Source organism: Mastigoproctus giganteus, unplaced genomic scaffold, assembly GCF_048544385.1.
Source record: "Mastigoproctus giganteus isolate SK-2022 unplaced genomic scaffold, ASM4854438v1 scaffold_33, whole genome shotgun sequence".
In the NCBI taxonomy this organism is placed as follows: Eukaryota; Metazoa; Arthropoda; class Arachnida; order Uropygi; family Thelyphonidae; genus Mastigoproctus; species Mastigoproctus giganteus.
This window is the reverse complement of record NW_028328310.1, coordinates 7,996-30,932: the sequence shown is the minus strand read 5'-3', so window position 1 is coordinate 30,932 and position 22,937 is coordinate 7,996. Positions and strand designations below refer to the sequence as shown.

Here is a 22,937-nt window from a genome sequence, read left to right as displayed (position 1 = left end):
TAAAATATTTTATTGTAATTTGAGCAACTATAATAAATATTAATAACATGTTACATCCAGCTTTGCTTATTGTTTCTTCTTCCTATAAAATATATGTTTAAAATTAGAATTTTACTAAATAAACACACAATCTAATTACTAATAAAATAAATTAAAAGTATTTAACCATTTTTTAAGACTATTTATATATATCATTATTGACTGAAAAGTGAAAATCCAAACCTTATAAAATCACATGCTCTTCTGGAATAATTTTACTGACACGATCTGAAAAAACACTGCAATCTGAAAATTTAAAACTAATTCAACCAAGGAAAAGAATAATAGAAATCTAACAGATCATCTCATTTCACATTTTTGTAATGCCAAACAACACAAGGCTAAAAATGACCACGTGAGAAAGAGGGGGGAGGGGGGGTCCATTGGAGAAGAGACCATCGCCAAGTTAAAATCTGAGGTCCCTAGAGGATCACTAACACTAACTATACTTTGAAGAGTTGTCTGTGGGGTAAAAAAAAAAAAAAAAAAAAAAAAAAAAAAATCAATAGTTGTTTGGGTGTTTTTTTTTTTTTTTTTTTTTTGTAGTTATTGGCCCATCGACTTCTGTGACCATAATGCACCTCCCAAGGTTTTTGCAGTACTTTGATCCAAGCCCGAGGCGTGATTCGAACCCGCGACTTTTGGGTTGCCAGGCAGGTGCTTTACCCACCCGGCTAGCCCGGTCGGCTTGTTTGGGTGTATGGTTTGGATTGCCTGGTATTCTGAAAAGTAAATGAACAAGCTGAGCGAGGTCATTAGTAAATTTGAAAAGCTTCGGCATCTCATCCAGTTTGTTCTGTGCAACTAGAAAACTGAAGCCAATTGGATTTGGGAACATAAAATTGCCAAGGAAAGTTAGATTGGAGAAAGTAGGGTTTCAAAGAAAAGAAGTCAGAGTCATTAGTGGAAGTTAGAAGAACAATAGAAGCAGCAGATGAATCTGGTGGAATGGAGTATAGAGATTTTAAGCCCGATGACATCAAAATGAGGATATTCCAAATTAGGAAGCCTATATCAGAGCAGACACATGCACAAATACTGCCTGTGAAATTAAAGGAATGATAAAGTGAATAATCAGGGAAACTGATACGAGTGGTGGAATCCCAATTATTGGTTGCTTCAACTGATACATCTAGTGTAGGTGAAAATAGATTTCATTCAAAACTGGAATTAGGACCACGTACACCCTGCCTAAAAGTTTGAAATCACATTTCATTTTTCATAAAATTTCGAAGTTTTTATTAAAATAGTACCAACTTGTTTACCAATTTTTACTAGAATATTTTATATTATGTATAAAAATCAAAAGACATTATTTAAGAAATTTCTAGAATATTACAGAAAGGTGTAGAAGATTCCTGAATAAGGTAGAAAGTGGGAGTATTGTTTCAATATTATTGAAGATCGTATATGATTCTAGAGTGTGTTCCTATAATACAGTCGGTCCTCGTATAACATGTGTTTACATTACACGAATTCGATCATACACGATTTATAAATAGGGGAACGTTATCTTATATAACACGAACCGAATTCGCTTATGCACGATTCGCCTTTGTGTTTACAAGAAATGGCAGTCGAACGCGGAATCACCCCAACCGAACGCAACACGATAGGAATGAAGAGAAGATTCTGAAAATGTATTTATGTGTTCTATATCAGTGAAGGGGAAACACATTTCACCATAATAACGTAAAAACCAACATAATTCCAGCTATCGATATAATCGCAAATGCAATTAGATGGAGTTTACTACCAGTTTATTACAGATTCCACTAGCAGAAACAAAACTGGAAATTGTTTTTATTGTTTTATGGTAGTAACCCCCAGAAATGTGCTTTAGTAAAATGTGCGGTGTTAATAGTGTATCTCGGCCTTTACGGTGTTGTTTATTCAGTTGCTACTCGCGCGCAGCTTTGTTTATGTGTATCAAGCGTGCCTCCTTATTTTGTAATTGTGCTTTATTCTCTAAAAATTAGTAAAATACTTAAAAGGTGTGAAAAGGAAGCGTCCTGGTGAAGACACTGCAGATTCAGAGAAAAAAAAAAAAAAAAAAAAGCAATATCGATAAACAAAGGCGGACTGGGTAAAAAATTCTTACCCGGGAAAATTTATAGTGGCCTCATACTACGGTTTATGGCCAAAATCACACCGGCCTCCGGCCCACCGGGATTTCCCGGGTAAGGCTTATGGCCAGTCCGCCTCTGTCGATAGAGAAAAAAATATGAAATTGTGAAACGCTTTGAGCGAAATGAAAGACCGTGTGATATTGCACGTGCTGCAGACCTAAATGAGGCAACGCCGAGAATTACAAAGAATGCGGAGAAAATAAAAACAACTTTCATAGCAGGAACAACTCAAAGTGTAATTAAAATCCATTAGATTAAGACACAAGAATTGGAAGGGATGAAACGGCTGTCATCTGTTTGGATAGAAAATCAAACAAAAAACAAGTTTGCTTGCGATAGAAGCAAAAGCATTAGCAATATTTTATTACGTAATAGTCGTAATAAAATACGTAAGCATTTTATTACGACTTACGTATTATAAAATACGTAAGTATTTTATTATGACTATTTTATTTAAAATAATAATTTTTTACAAATAAAATACGTATTTTATTCGTAAAAATACTTTATTATATTATAATAAAAAATATATATTTTTATTACGTATTTTAATCGTTATTAAAATTACCCGATTATTTATTGTGTTTGGTAATGTTTTGGTTCCAAATGTGTGTTCAATCTTGGGTGGTCGGCACCTAACCCCACTTTTCCCATAGGGCCTGTTGTTTATATTGCACGATTTTGCATTGCACGAGAGTTTCTAGGAACACAACTATCGTGCTATACGAGGACAGACTGTACATACAGTAGTGAGAGTTGTAACCTATGAAATCAATCGCCCGTCATTCAGAAATAGTTTGGTGTAAGTTTTGTATATTTTGATAAACATGGCAAGAAATAAGTGTTGAAAACAAAAGTGCTATTATAACTCTGCATAAAGAAAGCTATACCATGAGAAGTATTGGCAAAAAACTGTTTCATTTAAAGGGCAAACCATGATCAGGACGATAGATCATAACAACATAAGCACAAGATAAGACATTGGGTTCAAATGCAATTGACCGCTTGCTGCATCTTAAATCTGAGAAAAGTTCAACAGGAATGAGAAACTCTCGTATGTACATCCATTGTAAAACTGTCTTAAACAAGCAGGACATCATGGTCGTGTGGCCGAAAATTCTTATTAAAACAGAAAAAGAAAAATATACTGTGGATGGATGAATCCAAATATAGTTTATGCAAGACAACTGAAAATATAATGGTGCCACATTGTTTAGTTTCTTTCTGCGGAGTGACTGACATTTTCAGAATTGAAAGAATTCTAAAAGAAGGCTATAAAAACATTCTTGAACATAATGCAATATGTTCTGGACTTAAACTTTGTGAATGAAATCTTATTTTACAATAAGACAATGACCTGAAGCATAGCTCTATGATGTGCAGAGACTTTCTAGCAACTAAACCAAGAGGGGATATTGCAAATTCCATTTGCATGACTTAAATTCAATAGAGCTTTTATGGGATCATCTAGACCAGGGGTGACCAACTGAATTTGTGATGAGATCTACCATCTCAAGAATTTCATTGCACAAGGTTAATAATAAAGTTAATCAACACATATTGAAAAATGTTGTTTATAAATTTTAAAATTAAATGGAATTCAGAATTCTTATTTTAAATTCATGTAAAGTTTGTGTCTTCATGTCATCTGCCATGCTTTCAAAATTGGGGATATACTGTGATATACTGTGATAAGGCCAACCATAAAGAATCTTCTGTATGCAAGTCCGTAAGAGTAGAGCGGTTCTTCACCTTTTTTTGTTTCAAATACGAAAAGGCCGATCCGCATAGATATGTGGAACCAAAACAGGAATTTAAAAGTTCACTGCATTTTTTTACATTTGGGTACTTTTCTCAGCAAACATATTTCCAAAAGTCTTTTTCTGATGACCTGGCTTTTAGGAAGATATCGTTTCACAATGTAATAATTTCATTTTCAAGTAATATTTTCTCTATGTAAAAAATCTCAACGGTTTTTTCTGCAATTTGTTTCGTATCTAAGTCGAGATTAAATGGATAAGAAATGTATTGAACAATGTATCTGCTGATAATGACCTTGCATATTTGCAAAATGATCGAATTTTTTTTCTTTGAGATCCTTAGCCATTGCCAAAAATTGATATTTATATGCAGAAATACTACTAATCATGTCACTTAATTTACTGGTAAAATCTGCCAAAAAAGCCAGATCACACAACCACTCCATATCTTGTAGCTGCTTATAATCATCACCCCTTTGATCAACAATTTTTTTTTAAAAATTTCATTCAGCAAATTTCGAAATCTCTGTAGAAACTTACTCCGACTCGGCCATCTCACATCTGATTCATTTTCATAGAGTTGCATTTTGAAAAGTCTCCTTCGAAGAGATTGTCCTCTGATGGAATTCACAATTTAGAAAGCTATGTCCATAACACTTTTAGTATTTAATCTTTTGCTGGGCAACACTTGTTGGTGGACATTACAGTGGTAACTCAAAAAAAGCTGATAATTCATCATCCTTTTGGCACAATGCGATTCGCTAAGATGCCCCGTCATTGTTTTAGCTCCATCTCTTGTTACTGATACGAGCTTAAATGGTGGTAATTTATTTATTTTTTTCAATAAAATTTTTGAATGCGTTAAATGTATCAAGACCTCTAGTGTTTTTCTTTTAACAAAACCATACCCAGCAGTTCTTCTCTATTGGCAGAATCATCGAAACCCAGACGAATAAAAACGAGCAATTGAGCTGTATCACTGATGTCTTTAGATTCATCCAGTTGTAAAGCAAAGTACACAAAATTAGCAATATGAGCATGCAACTGTTCGCTCACATTTTTACTCATTTTTTCGATGCATTGCATCACAGTATTTCGAGATAGTTGCAGATCTTGAAGAGCACTTTTAATTTCATTTTTTTTTTTTTTTTTTTAATTTTCAAAAAGAGAATCTGTTATTTCTAAAATATGTCTTTGATGAACTGACCATCAGAAAATGGTTTATTTTTTCTCAAGAAGATGAATCACTTTAAATGATGCAATAGTTACTGCTTTAGATTGTAAATTAGGTGTCACGAAGAAATTTTATTGTGTGAATAATCTGGATTTAAGTTCTTTTAATTTATTTTTTCTAAGGTCATTATTAGGCGGAAAATCCGATTAGTATTTACCATGGATTGCAGCTGAATTTCCTTTTTTGGATATGGCCATTGAAGCATTGCAAATCAAACAACGTTTTTCTTTTATCATTACAAAAAAGTATTCTAGTTCCCACCCTTGATGAAAATGATACGTTTTACTCTTTTTCATAGTATTCATTTTAAGTCAAATATTAAAGTAATGTATAAGTACTGTCCGGTTATTAATATTAAGTAAGCTAAATAAGGATTTGATGCATACACTATGCTCTCCACAACGAAACTGCGTGAATTTTCACTAAACGAGTGCACTGGCTGTGCGGCAACAAGAGTAGTCACGTGGTTCAACGGATTTGTAATAAGTGTATGCTGTGGGGCACATAATAATAATAACATTTAGATTTTGGCTAATATCTTTTTTATACATATTTAAAATTAGGCGCTGGTTTGAAAGATTTGTTTGAAATTTCTAATAAATATTACATTTAATATTAAATTGTTTCTTATTTTCATTTCAATGCCATATGCTTGCATTTCACTATATACTGTCTATGTACATAGTCATATTATGAAGGTACATATAATACATACATAGACAAAATTTTAGACTAGTTTTTCTTGTATATTTCATACTTTGGAACAGAGAACCCCTTTATTACTATGGGAGCCATAACTCAGTATTTGCGTTATTTCTCAGGAACGTAACCCCCGCTATTCGCGGGGGTTCACTGTAATCACCACACGACTGAATGCACTTATCACACCATTCTAAAAGTTTCGGTCAGTGAAGTGAAGTGAAGTGAAAGAGATATGTTCAGTTCAGTGATTACATTTTTCTTTGTTCTCAACATCCTGAAATCTCTTTCCTTTGAGGGTACTCACCTCCAGTGGCAATACAGTGGAGGAAATTAGGATTGCCTTGATTGAGAATTCTGGATGAAGTCTTTGCATGATGATACTCTACTGCTTCTTGCACATCCCATGAGGCTGCATGGCATAATTTTTGCACAGGCCTTCCTTTTCCCCAAATCTTCATGCAGAATTTGATAAATCATCTCCCTATTCATATCCAACTCATCAGCTATCATTCTGAGAGTCAAACAACTATCTCTTGCCAAAATTTTATGAAAACTGTTGCAGTTCTGACCTCATTTCAAGAATTTGAATGCCCACTTTTTGGGTCATTGCAAACATCCTCATGCCAGTCTGAACCTCTTATACTATTCAAACACATTGGTAAAACTTAATGTTTCATCACTATAAACAGTTCTTTAAACATTTATGGTTCTGTTGCAGTTATCAGAATTAGCAACAGAATTCGTTGATATTCGTTCGTTGCTGCATTGCAAAATTGTGACACGGAATGTTAATGCTGCCTACCAATGAAACTGGTTGTTACTTTGTAACCTGTCAGCCTAGTGGACAATTAATGTACCACCATCCATTGGAGGAAGTTTGAACTGCAACATACCACTTCTATTTATTTTCAAACTCAAGCATGACTGCAACAGCACCAGTCCACAAACTTTATTGCCACACCTCATATAATGAACAATGGTGGGAAGTGACCCTTATCTCGCCCTTGTACCTATTGCCCATCCCCATTCTCTACTTTTTAACTACATCTTCAAACAATTCCCATATCCTCAGTATCTCCATCCACTTTTTCTGGTTTATCCCATCAAATGATTGTTACAAATCCACAAAAAATGGTAATTAATTTTTGGTATTTGTAAGTTAAAAGGTCATGAGATTATCTATGACTATTTATAGACAAGATTAACAATTCAATGATATCGAAGTTTTTGGGCCCTGTGAAATATCAGGCTGATATACGCATTCATCAATCACTTTAAGCAAACCTCTTTTCCCCTAACACAGCAACTTTCATCCCTTTATATTTGACAAATTCAGTGTTCATTCATGTACATTATTTTAATAAAGATTATATAGGATAACCTTTATTATTAAAAAAAAAAAAAAAAAAAAACATTTGAAAAGTACATTTATATTTAGTATCCATTTTCCTTTAAATATCCATCTAAAAAAAAAAAAAAAAAAAATTATCACACAGACTGCTATGTTCCAACATAAGTTATTGTGTATTGCAATAAAGGTTTCCTTTTAAAGAAACTTGATGCTGGGGCTTCATAAAGAAATTATTTAACTTTTGGCATTGTTTCTTACTCTACTGTATAATTTTTTTTTTTCCACATATTGTATATTAATGCTACTTTTCCCTCAGTGTAAGGCACACACTATACAGTACTATGTACAGTAAATAATAGTATTTTTTTTTAAAATTTGATTATGATATGACCACTTAAATTTTGACATTCTCAGATTTGACAAGGATCAGGTCAAAGCATTGCCCCCACTAAAATATATTCTAGTTCAGAAGCTGCAATACAACTATGGCAAGCACTATATATAATTATATTATGCTTAAAGCACATATAAGAATGAAGCACAAGAAATTAACATACTTTTTCTTTGGGGGTTTTCCTATCCGAGTATTTTCCATACCTGGTGACATTGTGTCTGATACTGCAACTGATGGAATTCCTTGAGAAATATCAATGTCTCCAGCTGAATGTAATGGAGAATCGCCAACATTGATCACCTCATCTAGATCTAAATTAGGTGTTTTACCCCTAGTGAAAAATATCAGACAGTTATTCATTAAATTTACACACTTAATATTTGATTTGAATAGATAATTCATTCTGAATTTTGAATTAAATATAAATCAACAACAAGTTCACATTTTTGATTCCCCCTTCCCCAAATTAAAAGTACTGAAGGCAGTCTTTGATGTTTTTATTTTAAAAAAATATCAAAATTACAATCTTTTTTATATTTTTATTTAGCATAAGTCAAATTGTTGAGGCATAGCTCAACACATCTAGCCAACTCTGCTCTAGATTTTTCACTTGAATCTGCCTCCCCTTGGTGCTCCATCTCACCATCATACTGGAGTTGTTGCCATGGGGTTTCCCCATCTTTCTTTTCCCAAAAAAATAGCAAAATCAGAATTTAAAAAAAAACTTGTTGAAAGAATATGACCGTGATAGTTTGTCATAATTGTTCAGATAGCTATTTAAAAAAAAAATAATAATAATAATAAACCACTAACAAACACAGGTTTGAAAACCTGCTGTAACGTAATTGAAAATTCCAACATTACAGCCCATGGATGACACCCTCTCTCAATTTATAAAGCAGTAAAGATTAATAAAATAATTAAATTTATTAAAAACGAGCATAATTAAAGAATGTTTCCAAGAAAATAAATTGCATGTTTTTAAATCATACATGCACTGCTTACAAAAGACCGGTGAGACAGGTACAGGGACATGTTATGAATGTCAAAAAAAGTTCGGTTTTTTTCCATTCATTTTTTTCCCCCATCCATTCTTTAAATATGGTAAAAAACAATTTTTTTTAAAAATTGTTAGTGCAAGTTTACAAGTACCATCAAAGTGATTTGTATACTGATAGTTTGCTTTCTTGCATCTTTGCTAATACTAATTAAGAGAACTGATTTGAAATACTTTATAAAAACTAGCAAGTATACTTGGGCACAAATCATAAAAAACAAATTTCAGCATTACTTGATATTAACAGGGAACCTAAACCACACAATAGACCTTCTGCTCAACACATGCCGTACTTTATTCTAAAGATGAGCAGTGCCGTCTAACATATTGCAAACTTGACTGAAATCTAGAAGTATCATTAACTTTCTGGAAAAGCATGAAGCATATAATTTCCATAAAATTTGGCAGGTGTGAAAATATATAATTGTACATGAGCATTTTCTGTAAGAATAAAAAGTCAGTGAGTCAGGGTTAAGTTCAAGTTTGGTAAGACATCGTTTTCAATAAAGATGACCCTTTCAAAGTCGCTGCAAGAATTAATTTTGTTGGGAGCAATGAAGGAAGTGTTATCCAATCACAGCAAGTTCTATCCAGAAATGGTCAGTGCATCTGACTAGTATGTTCTCTTTTATTGTTCTGGAAGAGAAAAATTGATTCATCTTTAGTTTAAAGAGGTATGGGTATTAAATCAGTCAAATAGTGAGCAAGCTGACATTCTTGGAACAGACAACTGGGGCAAACAGTTCTTCCTGCATTAAAATTTTTTGCATGAAAAACAACTGCAATAAAATAGTGGTGGTGCCACCAGCAATCCATTCAGTTAAAAAATGAAAGGTGACAATTTACCAACAGGAGAAAGCTGAAATTACACAGAGTGACCACCTACCTAATACTTTGTAGGTCCTCCTTTTGCCCTCAGTACGGAAGCTATCCGATGTGACATTGATTCAAAAAGATGTCAGAAGCATTCAGGAGGTATGGCCATCCAAGCTGTGTGTAATGTGGTCAGGTATGGAGGTGATTGGTGTATCCAGACACCTGATATACCTTTCAATAGTATCCCACAAGTGCTCTATGGGATAGATATCGGGGGTGTTCAGAGGCCAATCGATATGCTGGAAGTCAGAACTGTGTTCCTCAAACCATTCCTACACAACAAGTGCCCGATGGCTCAGTGCACTGTCATCTTGGAAGACATCATTGCCATTCGGGAAAAAGTGTAACATAGTGGGATGTACACAGTCAGCAAGCAGTTGACGATAGCAGAGACCAGTGATATGTTGTTCCACATACACCAGGGGTCCAAGTTCCTGCCAGTGAAACAACTGCTTCCACTGGCCTGCACTTTTGATACCATGCATGATGGATGAAGAGCCTCATGTTGTTGGTGCCAAATCCATAGATGACCATCCACGGTGTGGAATAAATGTGACTCATCTGACCAGCACACCTTCCAGTCTTCTAACATCCAACTTGCATGCTCTTTGTACCAGGCAAGTCTTTTAAGCCGATGAACCTTAGTTAGGAGAGGATGCTGTAGGGGTCGTCTGCTGGTATAGCCCATACATGCGAGCGTGTGATGCATGGTCATGGCAGATATTGTTTCGGGTTGGCCCATGTTGCATTGGGTAGTCAACTCTTCAACAATGCTGCACCTGTATGAGTCATTGGACCTGGCACTCACCTCTCGCTGACCTTTGCAGTTTTGCTGCTGGGTCATTGTTTGACCATTTTCATGCCAGTCCTGGTACACTTTAACCACAGCGGCTCTTGAACACCCCACCAGTTCAGCTGTTTGGGAAATTGAGGCACCAGCTCGTCGAGCCCCCACAATCTGTCCTTTATCAAAGTCCAATAAATCCTTCCTTTTACCCATCATGCTCAGAATTTTACTACCTACTGAACCACTGACACCTTACCTATGCTACATAGGTCGACTAACTCCGTACTCTTGTACCCCACGTGGTCAACGGGTCGCATTCAATTGCATTTATAGGGGTGGTCATAATTCAGTGATCACTCAGTGTATATTCCTTTATAAATTCTAACTGAGCAAGGTTTTTAAAACCACTGTCAACGTTTTAATACAATTAAATTAATTCTAGAATAAGTATTACTTAATTACTTACTGCATGAAATTTTCCTTCTTTACACCTTGACCAGGTGGCCACTTCATGGCATCCTCATCTTTTAATGTGGCAGTTGTATCAGCTTCCATATTTTGCAAGGCACCTTGTAGCTCTTCCAAGTGTAATGGTATTTGTGCTTGTTCTTGAACTGTTTCTTCAGTCTCTTCCATTACTGGAAACTGAATATCTGAGACTGGTTCCTCTTTTACTCTGTCACAAAAAATAATCATAAGTAAGATGATTAAAGTTTTAAGAAATTCATTAAATTGTATCAATGAACAAAAAATTAAAAAAAAATAATAATAATTCATAATTATTATATTATTTTCCTGGAGACTAAATATGGTTTTCTTCAATTCAAACCTTCACTAAGCAAACTGATGGTATTGTACCAAATGATGAGATAATTTACTACCTGGTATTGCCTACTTACCTTTATTTCCTACTGGCACAGAGGATTGGCCATTTCTGTGTGATGCCTATTCAGTGTTACTTGGGTGTGAACCAAGTTTACTTTGGTTCACACTTGGCAGTTACCTCCAGCACCACCTTTGGGCAGACTCTCTATTCCAACAAACTAGTTGGAATAGAGAGTCTGACAAAGTTCAATGCAGAATTGAATATTTAACTTTTTTTTTTCTTAGCAATGGGCAAACTGCAATCAATTTTTTTTTTGACTGATACAGAATAAATTTGTGCTGTTGTATTATTTGGTCCAATTAATACTATTTTTAGAACTTGCATATGGCATGGTCACTAGAGTGGAGGGCAGATATTAAAAGTTACTAAAAATCCCACCAAATGTGAAGGAGCAGCAGATTTGGTTGTTGCAGATCAATCAACAACCAAAATGGCTAAAATGCGATGCACTTCACTCACAAGTGGGACCTGAATATCAGCTCCATCAGAATTTTAAACTCTCAGGTAGCCTTAGCTTTCATCACTGGAAGATTGACAATAAACCTCCTTCAGGGAGTGAATACTGGTAAGCAGACTCAGTATATAAGATTGCCAGAATGTTCCCTTTGTTATAAGGGAACATTCTGACAGGTTTAGACATTGGGTGTATGTTAGCAAGCTTAGATAAAGGAACATTCTAGATATGCATTTGCCAAGAAGGTGGTTGAGTTTTTTTTTTTGTGTGTTTGTGAGCATTATGTAAGAAATGTTAGCCAATTTTTTTGCCAGAGCCAGATATGGGTGACATTTTCCAAGTTTGGCTGGTATATTTTCTTTTTATATTCCAACAGATGTTAGCAGGCTAGCAATTTTTGGTGTTGACACATTTGTCAATTTTTTTTGGCAGTGAGGAGTTCCTAAAGTTTTTGCTTCACCCATTTTTCAAGTTGTTTTTTAGGATTTTCAAGTTTGGAATATACATTTTCATCACTTAGATTGTGAATCTTTGAGTCATCATAGTTAGCCTAGTCTAAAATGATTACTCCAGAATTTTTGTTTGCATTGTTGAGATGAGCAGCACCAAATTTTTTAGCAATCTGAAATTGTGTTGTATATATCTCAGTACAATTGGTCTTCTTGGTGTGCCATAATATATTAAATGCAAGACTTTTAGTTTGTGGGCCTGTAACCATCAGCAGCAGGCTCTCTTTCCAGGTGGTCCAACATGTTGAGTAGTGGTGGTGGTGATTTGTTAGGCATGGGTGCAATTTGTAACCCTTTCATCAGCCTGCTAACCTCAGCAGTAGAGAGCTTCCATCCTTTCTTCTATTGTGATTGATTGCAGATCAGTTTTCTTAAAGCTTGGCTGGCTGGAGTTAAGTATCCTGACAATTTTCAGGCAGCTTGGTGTTGAGTTGGAGAATGGCTTGCTATCCTATCGATTTCATGCTGGCCTGAAAAAGGTCAGTCAAATATTTCCTAAGTCTACTACTATGGTTAAGAAACTGGTCTAAGTTTTTCCACTTGCATGTCCTACATTTCATGTAGGTCTTGTTGGGGGGGGGGGGGGAGTACTAACATCAAACCTGCTCAGGTTGTGCTTGAATGCTTTTGGCCAAGATCAGCTTGAATCTGATAATCCTGAACTAGAGCAATAGAGATCATTGTGGAAGAGGATACTTTTCATGGCAGATTTTGAATTTTCTGCCCTTTCTTTCTACGCATACACGTGTAAGCTCTGGCATGATAATATTGATATTCTTATTTTATGGAGCCACAGCAAAGATATTTTGATTGGATTTTTTTCAACACTTACAGGATTCCAGCAGAGCCTTTCTCCTGGAATTGGAATAAGATAATTTCATCCCCTTCCTGGATGTACTTATTAACACGAACACCATCTTCTCCACCATATACCACAAACCTATTGACACAGGAGTATTCTTAACTTTTGCTTCAGTCATCTCATTTCTATAAAAGCAGGCATCATCTAAGAATCTGCAGTCCTTAGAACACGAGATTAGATGCACAAAACTTCTGCTTCAAAAAATAAGCTATTAATAACTGATTGAAAGAACCACAAAGGAAAATATACCAATTTAAGGCAGATATGCAAGAGGACCAGTCAAGATGGAATAAGATGGCTAACTAGATGGGATAAGATCACTAGGCTAGCCAACAAGTAAAAGAGGCAAGGTACAGGTTCAGTGAAATAGGAAGCTAAAACAACACCTCACAGCCATTCCTTCCCTAGCCCCAGGACTGGAAACCAAGGTTACAACTTTAACTTAAAATCTCAAAAAAATTCTTGTAATAAAATGACACTAGAAGAGGAGAGCCTGTATGAAAGCTTTAAAGATCCTTTTCAACCTGTCCAATGTAAATAGAAATGGCCTACAAGGTCACCTTCCAGTGCAAAAATGACCTGTCGGCCATCACAGGAAATCAAATGCCAAAATGAGGAAGCATGCAGACCACATGAGGCATAACACAGCCGCCAATGATGTAGCATTCCACAGCAGCTTTGAAGGCCACAGCTTCAACTTAAAAGCTTCCAAAGTCTTTGCAAGAGAGAAGAGACTTGCTTTCAAAATCCTCTCCAACCCCTCCAATATAAACAGAAATGAGCTGAACACACCTCCCTCCCTTCTTTTCAGCCTTCCCTGCCATTTCCATTCCCCTTGCTCCAGATTCTGGTTATACAGTAAATCCTTACTAATCCGGATTAGTGAAGCAAAAGATAAAAAAAAAAAAAACTTAGTACACAAATAAATGGAAAATTTAATGATATAGGCAGTGCTGATGAAAATAAAAAATACCACTGTAGAGCTTTTATTTAAAAACTATAATAAGACAATACATTTATCCATCGATTGATGGATAAATGTATTGTCTTTTTATACATTTATCAGGTGGTGCTGGCGTCGCATGCCAATGCAACTTGATCGGCGCCTCCATAGCCAGGTGGGCAGGAGCAGCAGTGCATACCACACGCTTCTTGATTAGACTGGGGTTCGAGCCTGTGACCACCAAATACGGAGGATGCAGAAAGGTCAGGGAATGACCACCGCATATCCCCGGAGCAATATGGCCTTGGTTGCTAATGCTCCTAAAAACCAAACAACAACAGCAACTTGATCATTACTGGGAATACTACTTAAATACAACATCTTTCAGCAACACTTCTTTTGGCTTTTTTAATGCTGTATATTTGATACACTGCTTTTATCACTCCCCACATCGAATTTTAAAGGAAATGTCTTTATAGATTCTTTTTAATATCTGACACAGCCTGTTGGCCAATACCAAATTCTTCAGCAATTATTTTTTTCCAGGAACATCATTTTCAAGTTGCTCTATCACTTTGGGCTTGTTAATGATAGTTAAACTAAAGTGTTTTCTTTTTATTTCACTTTTTAATTCTTTATAACCCATAATTATATAAAATATGTTAACTTATGCACATGTATACATATTAAGAAGAGTGCAAATGAAGTGATATAAGCAATAACATCTATTCGACTCGGTCAACAATGATACTGAACAACACGCAAGACAATGTAATGTATGTTGCACTTGCAAAGAGTTACTCATCAGACTTCCTAAATCCTGTGTGTCTTTCAAAGTACTCAACTGTGAACAGAATTTTTCATATTTCGGTCAGGATTATCTGACATTCGGATTAACTGTAACTGGATTAGCAAGGGTTTACTGTACTTCTTTTCAGATCCAGTGACACCAGTCCTAGATCTGGCACCTGCAGCAAAGGGATCCCTTCCAAGTGGAATGCACAGATCTACTAGAATAGCAGAGAAATGGAGGCTCCACATGAGGGAAAACGGGCTTCACCTAACAAATTTTATAGTGTGACCCTGAAACAAAATGAGCAGTCTGATTGGATAATAACTTTTGTTTGTCTCACAGCAGTTCCCATTCTATGTTGTTCTCTCCTCAGTTAAGGCTCCAGTACTCGGAGAACTGCAAATAATTTCATAGTTTTTTAACCGATATATATATTAAATAACTAATGTAATAAGTTATAAATGCAAACATTACAGGTGATCCCTGCTTAACACTGATAATTCGTTCTGGAAAAAGAGCGCTAAGTGAATCCGCACTAAGCGAGTGCCGCATTCCCATAATGTAACATATGTATTGTTGAGTTGCAGTCGGTGCCATAGAATATTTTCTAATCAATAATAAATGGTAGTGAAAAGATGAACAAATGTCGGTCAAAATATTTAATATTCAAATATTTGTACATATAAAATATTCTGCATTACACACGTATATAATTATGTGGTAACTACTTACATATCAAAATTAAACTTAAAATTCCAATTAAAATCATGAATTTAATTGATCTAAATTGATTTAATTTAATCATGAAAAATGTGTCGATTTTGAGTTGAACTTTGGCCCTCTTCCAAATAAACTAAAAGGGGTATTAATTTTAAATCCCCCACAGTGTTACCATCTAACAATAAAGTCAACCAATCCTTCACTGCTTTGAAACCTGGCATGTTTTTTCCTTCTTTCAATATGAAACTTATTTTAGGCAAAGTCCTGCATCATCTATGTTAAAAACTTGTTGAGAAGTATAACACATAATACTCCTCTTCAATAATTTTAACAAGTTCTTTTTTGAAAGTTTAAGCTCCTTGATCTGCACTTGAGGCTTCTCCCTGGATTTTAAATCTATTCAACCAACCCTTACCAGTTTTAAATGGTTCCACATTTTTATTATTTTTTTTTTTTTTGGTGAGTTTTCTTCAGATCATATTGGCTAATTTCTTTCTCTCTCTTTTTTTTTTTTTTTTTTATAATATTTAACTTAACTGAATTCTGCATTGGATATTATCTTCGATAAAATTAGTTAACGTCTTTCCATTTCAATCCTAATAGCCGGCCTAGCCCTAGTTCCTTGCAGTGGAACAGCTATCTTTCCTGCTGCTAAAATTAATTCTTTATTTTTTTATAATTGTTCTTACAGTTAAACTTGAAAGTCCTAAATTATGGCACACATCCGCTTGTCGTTGACCGGAACTGATTCGCTTCAAAATGTCTAATTTAATTTTCGCTTTTTCATTCTTATCGGTCATTATTAAGTCTTCGAAAATGTAACTGCGTTTTGCATTAATTATGATACAATGTTTGAGTAAACTGTCCGTTACGCACAATGTCTAATACTGTACTGAGTGATGACTAGACTTCGGATAAATGCATATAACGCAAATATTACAAGCAATATACTTGATATTTTTTAAAAATGTTGATCTCAGAACTACGTAACAGGTCACTGTACTGCATTAAATTAGTGTGCGAGAAAATTTCACTGAGCATGGAAAAATTTCTCAAGTTGGCGTGGGAAACGTTTTAATGCTGTTTTGCTATTCATTTTCAAGCTATCGACTCCATCAAATGAAAAGATTTCGTTAAATATGCCAAAAATGCAATCTGTAAAAGAGTGTTATCGTGATCTGTGACAGCATTATAGTCAGATATGGGTTATAATATAAAAACAGCGTTATAGTGAATCAGTGTAAAGTGAACCACATTATAATGGGGGCCTGCTGTATTTTAATTTCAAGTGCCACTGAAGAAGTCTTCATGATAGGGGGTCATGAACATGGCTACAGGCATCAACTACAAGTTGAGTATTCAAACTAGTCACTGTATAACTATGTTGAAACATTTTTACAAGGGAAATAAAAACATTTAGGAAAAAAATAGTTTAGGAAAATGAAACAGAAAATCAAACAAAAATGAAAATATAAAAGTAAAAATATAAATCTCTTTTTTAAACACCATAGCCCCAAACTTGTGGCTTCTTCTGGTTTAGGAAACTTTCATCTTAACTCCTAAGACACAGGCACTGATAACAACAGAACTTCAGGAGTGATAAGTAGTGAAGTTTTCAGGGATTTCTGAATATGGGATTGTACTGCTTGACCATTTTGCTTCATTTAAGGACTACTTTATCCTAACAAAGTCTAAAATAAATTGGAGACAATTTATTTTGTGTCTCCAATTTATTTTAATGTATTAATGTATACTGCACAGAATCTAGTTAATTCAAAGTTCAAGGTATCGAAATATGTACATTTTTATTTAAATGTATGTATTTTGGTACATTTAAATTTAAAATTTACAAACATGTTCTGAACTTGTACATTCAAAATTTACTAGTTCAGAACATGTTGCTATTAATTAAGAAATTTTTTTTATTCAGGTACTCTTATTAACATTATGTAGAATTTTCATGATTCTCATATAAAACATTATACATTAGTGAAAAAATTCAGTAAGTTTCTCATATTTGATAAGATTGCCAAGTTTAATTTTTGCTGCCATTACTAGTAAAACAGTTTGATGTGTACAAGATGTATAATTAAAATAAGGATTGTGTTGTTTATTATGTATAATTTTACAAACCTGCTGAGAGAAAGAATCCATCCCTTGGGATATTACTGTTGTTTAATGTTTGTAATCCATACAAAAAGGTAACATTTGCATTACTGCTTTCTGTACACTTCATAATCATGTTTTCTCTTTTATCCTAGGTAAATATTTGACACTGTTAACTGTAATCATTTTGCAACCCATGATCACAGTGGACTGAAAAAATTTGCCATGAAACATGGCCACAACATGTGCAGAGGGAGAATGGAAGAAATGAAGCACACCCAAATTTTGCACATAAAATAGATCCAATCAAAATTAAGTGTTTTATTATATAATAAATTAATCCATTGATTGTTTGTCACTCAACTATTATTTGATAAACATGTAGGCATAACAATGGTAGATTCCCCCAAGGAACCTGTAATAGGAAACTAACTTGCCATCGTGTTTAGTGGCATCTCATATTCAGATATTACCAAATTTTATATCTTTTTTACTTGGTTTGGCAAAGCGGTATTGAAAAAAGAGAGAAACTCCAGAAGCAGCTTCATCTTCCTTAAATAGTAACTTAATTTATGCCCATGAAAAATAGAATTAATTCTGCACAACAAAGATAAAATTTCACAACTGTAATCAAAAGTACAGTTTTACAGTTGTATCTACATACTGAGTATTTTCTCTCTGACCTGCTCTGAAGTAACATGAAATTACTACTCAGCAGTTCACACGAGTACTCTGTGTAATTACAAGAATAGTTCAGTTATGCTACTAAGTTTAATGAATGAGCAGCAGTGCTAGCCTGACGTAGCCCAGTGGTCAGGAGTGAGAGTGCATAGCACGCGTTCCTTGAGTGGACTGGGGTTCACGCCCGTGACTACTAAATACGATAAATATTTGTTTTGACAATTTATTGTAAACTCTACTGACTTGGTTGTCGTGCCGGAGTATAAACAGAAAAAAAAAAAATTATTTATTTATTTAGAAGAGAGAAATGTCATTGTCAAAATTAAACAGTAAATAATATCCCAAAATATGGATACTCTCTTTCTTTAGAAAGAGAGTATCCATATTTTATGTAAAACTAAACAATAAAAATAATGGCAGCAAAAATGCAATTTGGCAATATTTGTTATTACATGTAAGAAATTTAAAAGGATTTAACATTCCTCATTTGTGATTCTTAAAGAATAATTATTTTTTTTTAGATCCTCCAGTTGCAAAAGTATTGTTTCTCTGAAGCATATTCAGTCATTCTCTTTCAAATTGAGCATGTATGGGCAGTGAATTGAAGATGCACAGCACTTGCGTTGGGAAATCACATGTTTTTGTATCATTAGCGATCAGTTTTTTTTCCTGCAGTGTACGTAAAATGGATTACGCGTGCACCCATAATGTAAATTATAGTTACATGAATTCTCAGTGATTCTACCCAATTACTGGGAACGAATAGAAATATAAAATTTAAAGGTTCTATATACTTATAATGATATCATATGCAGTACACTAATAAATTTTTACTATCTCCATTTTTGTTATAATGATGTTTGCCAGCAGTTGTTTTTGAATTATGCAAGCTAGGAGACTCAATTCAGACTGAATTTTCTAATAATGCACACTAAAATTCATATAAAAATCCTATACTGTTGGTTGAGAAAAAGTAGTGATCACAAAATACATTACATTTCAAATTACCTGATATACTGTAATATCTGCTACCATCTCCTGGTATCAGAAGGTAACATTCAATTTTATATGTACAAATAATATTAGAAAGAGTAAGGGGCCCCACACTGAATCCTGTGGAATCCCACTCATAACATTAGTCTGTGAAGGGCAGTGGCCATTTATAACTATTTATAAATAGTCAGTGCTTTTTGTAGACTAATATTTACAGACTCTGCAGTAATTCATATTTGACAAGAGAACTTAAACATGAATTATTGCAAATAAAAAACATTGCTCTCTACATAGCTACTTAACATACATGTATTTTATGAACATTTTCATTATGAAATATAATAAAATATAAAAAAGATAACGCACTTTATAATTTTAGCATCTTCAGGGGGCTTTACTTCAGGAATTCGAAGCTTCTCATATTCTTCAGTTAGCTGTTGACATGTTCTTAATATATGATTATGATAGCCTACTATTCTATTCTGATAAAAGTGATGTAATGCAGTGACACTACCAAGTCCAATTTCATGGAATACCTGCTCCATTGCATCCTGAAATATTGAAAAATACATTAATGAAGACAGACAGACAGAGCAAAGAAAATTTTCTAGTGAAATTTAATTTGATCACATGATGAAATATCAGTTATTTAGAAACATCTAGATTAAATGAAGAGCTTTTGAATAATTCAAACATAAAGAACAACATTAATTTTGGCCAGGTAATAGTCACTGATCTTTTGACTTTACCAACATCAAAAGAGGTACATTGGTTTCTCTCTCCAGCCAGAATGGCATTCTGAAACATAAGGTGTCTGTGTCTTGGGTTTTTTTTTTTTTTTTTTTTTAAGCATTAGGCTACAGTGGGCTCTACTGTAGTGTCATAGACAATTTTTTTAAATAAAATTAGTCTAGATGGCCATCAGACCCAATATGATTTGGATTTTTTTTTTTTTTTTTGGATTGGGCACAGAGTATTTGACTTTTTTTTTTTTTAAATTTTTTCCAATAGTTAATACTGTATTATGACAACTTTATCTTCTCTAACAACTATGGTGTGTACTTTGATAATAGTAAAGTATGGTTTTCACTGTCTGAAAATATCCGATACCCACCATGTGCTTTTATGTTTTCTTTGCTATAAACTCTTTGTGTTACTGATGTTTGTTTGTTTGTTATTTGGTTTTTAGGAGCATTAGCAACTAAGGCCATATTGCTCCTGGATATGCGGTGGTCATTCCCTGACCTTTCCGCATCCTCCGTATTTGGTGGTGACGGGCTCGAACCCCTGTCTAATCAAGAAGCGTGTGCTACGCACTGCTGCTCCTTCCCACCTGGCTACGGAGACGCCTGTGTTACTGATGAAAAGTTGATTGTGGGAAGTGTACAAATCCACGTTAGTGAGAGAATCTGTTATTTGATTTCTTCTTTATATGGCCAACTTTTATAATTTTAACATGTTTAAATACAATTTCTTAATATTTGTTTTGTTTTGTTTGAATAAAAATATAATTTTCATCACTTTACAATTTTATTTTACTTTTTGTAAAATCAATGGAAATTTATATCAATTTTTTTTAAGCATTAAATAGACAAGCAAGGTAACATTAAATAGATGCTCTATTTAAAATGAAAAGGAAAAATAGGATTTTTGTGTCAAAAAAAAAAAAAAAAAAAATAGTTTTTACATTTTTTGAAAATGAAAAATATTTACAATTACTTACCACAAAGCCAGTATTTCCAGTTAGTGCTTCCTTATCAACTGCAAATCTTAAAAGTCGGCAAATCCGAAGATTATGTTCATGAGCAATGTCTGTAAACGTATCCAATACAGTTTCTGTACTTGCTGTGGAAATTAAATTATATTAAAATGTTCTTGTTTTAATAAAAAATGAAAAAAATGCTTATATAAAATTTATCCTTTATCTGTAAGTTTTTACAGTGTGTAAAAACGTAAGATACATTAGGGACATTTCAATAGAGAGATCTTAAATTTTTAATAGAAACCAAGAAAAAAAAAATCTCTCCTTGAAAGGTGCTATGAATTATGACCAGGTGGAAAGAGTGGTTTTAGAGCACAAAAGAGCTATAATAAATAAATAAAAAAAGGGGAGTAGGAATTCAAAAAATGACCACCACACATTTGCCAGTGGGTTTGAATAAATAACTGTCATTTTTATTATACAAAACAGTTACAACTTTCCATGTCTACCCATATTCATTATCTTTAATTTAATTAATTTTTTGAAAGCCAGTTTTTAATCAATTGGGATAAAAAAAAAAAAGAAACTGTAAATATAATATTTTTTCATTTTTTTCCAGTTTGTTAACTTATGTTATGTCTAACACCAATATATTAGTCAAAAAACACTACACAGAATTTTATTCCAATAATAAATTATTCTCTGGATAGCAACAGATTTCTGCACCTCTGTCTGGAACCATCCTTTATAAAATTTAAATTTAATGTCCCTTTGTTTGGGTCATCAGAGAAAGAGTAATGATGCCATCAGCATTTTGTTTATGTAACCTTTTAAAGCCTTATACACTTGAACCACCACACAGGTTTTATGGAATTCAAATTTTCCTTGATAAGGATACCCTTTTGTGTCTCCAATTAATCTTTTTACTCTTTTCTGCACCCCTTCCTACAGAACTATATCCATCTTAAAATGAAATTTCCAAATCATATGCAGTATTCAAGATGTGGCCTAACCATCACTTTATACAATTGGATAATCACCTACTTCCCATCTATTACTCCATACTTTCTCCCATTTCTTGTCCCCTCCTTTTCCTTGGAGCCTACCAGTATCAACAGCAATGTTACTGATGTTCAGTAATATCAGCAAAATTCAATTTTAATGTTTAGCATTGATAAACTATCAAGTGGATTCTATAAATATTATTCAAAGAAAAATAATTCATTCTAGAATTGTTAATACATCTATATATAATCACTTGTTCTTGTTTTAATAATAAAAAAATTGTGTTTTGTTGTCTCATTTATTTGGTTATTCTATGGTGATAAGATATGGTATGCAGAAGTTATTAAATGTAGTACAGTTGATGAATTCATAAATACCTGATCCTGTAATTATAGGGAAAACTTTTATCATCACTTATTCAAGTAAAGTCCATAATATATATATACAAATGGCATAGTCCTTTGAGAGGATGCCTATTTTCTGAAAATTGGAGGTCTTTGCTGGAAAAATGCTGATTAGAATAAAGGAATAATTATTTAGTTTTTAAATATTGTTTTCCCAATAAAATTAAGTGTAAATATTGGTAGGTTCACCAATTTCAGTTAATCACTAAAATAAGCATTGGCAAACACACATAAATAAAAAAAATATCACACATAAATACATACTATCAAAGCCTGCATGAGCACATATTGCTGCAATCGATTTTCTAAGTAGCTGGCGAACTATCTGAAATCCCAATTCAGGAGGTGCTTTTCCTCTTCCCAATACAAAATCACTGAAAACAATGAAGGTTCGAGTCAGTTTTCTTATGTGATTATCTACTGGGTAAACAGTTTCAAATCTTCATGGAATACTAACCTTGCACATAGCAGTAAATTATCAAATACCAAATGATACATATATAGAAGTGTTTACCTCGACTTGTTGTTGAGGTAAACATTTTACAGCCAA

General features: G+C 33.8%; 2 protein-coding genes across 2 annotated transcripts in view; one reads left to right on the top strand and one right to left on the bottom strand.

Annotated features, from left to right (window-relative positions):
- Positions 1 to 18,987, top strand: part of LOC150074863 (trafficking protein particle complex subunit 2-like) — a 55,780-nt gene extending 36,793 nt beyond the window's left edge. Inside the window, exon 5 of the mRNA XM_090389455.1 lies at positions 18,805 to 18,987. The gene's annotated coding sequence lies outside the window, so the exon portion shown is untranslated. The remainder of the gene's footprint in view (positions 1 to 18,804) is intronic.
- Positions 50 to 22,804, bottom strand: LOC150074862 (STAGA complex 65 subunit gamma-like; the record flags this gene model as incomplete). The annotated part of the gene is made up of 6 exons (XM_090389453.1): positions 50 to 82; positions 7,773 to 7,940; positions 10,796 to 11,005; positions 19,643 to 19,827; positions 21,000 to 21,121; positions 22,652 to 22,804. Coding segments are annotated over 6 exons (854 nt in total), but the record flags the coding sequence as incomplete, so codon positions are not given.
- Between the last annotated feature and the right edge of the window lie 133 nt (positions 22,805 to 22,937).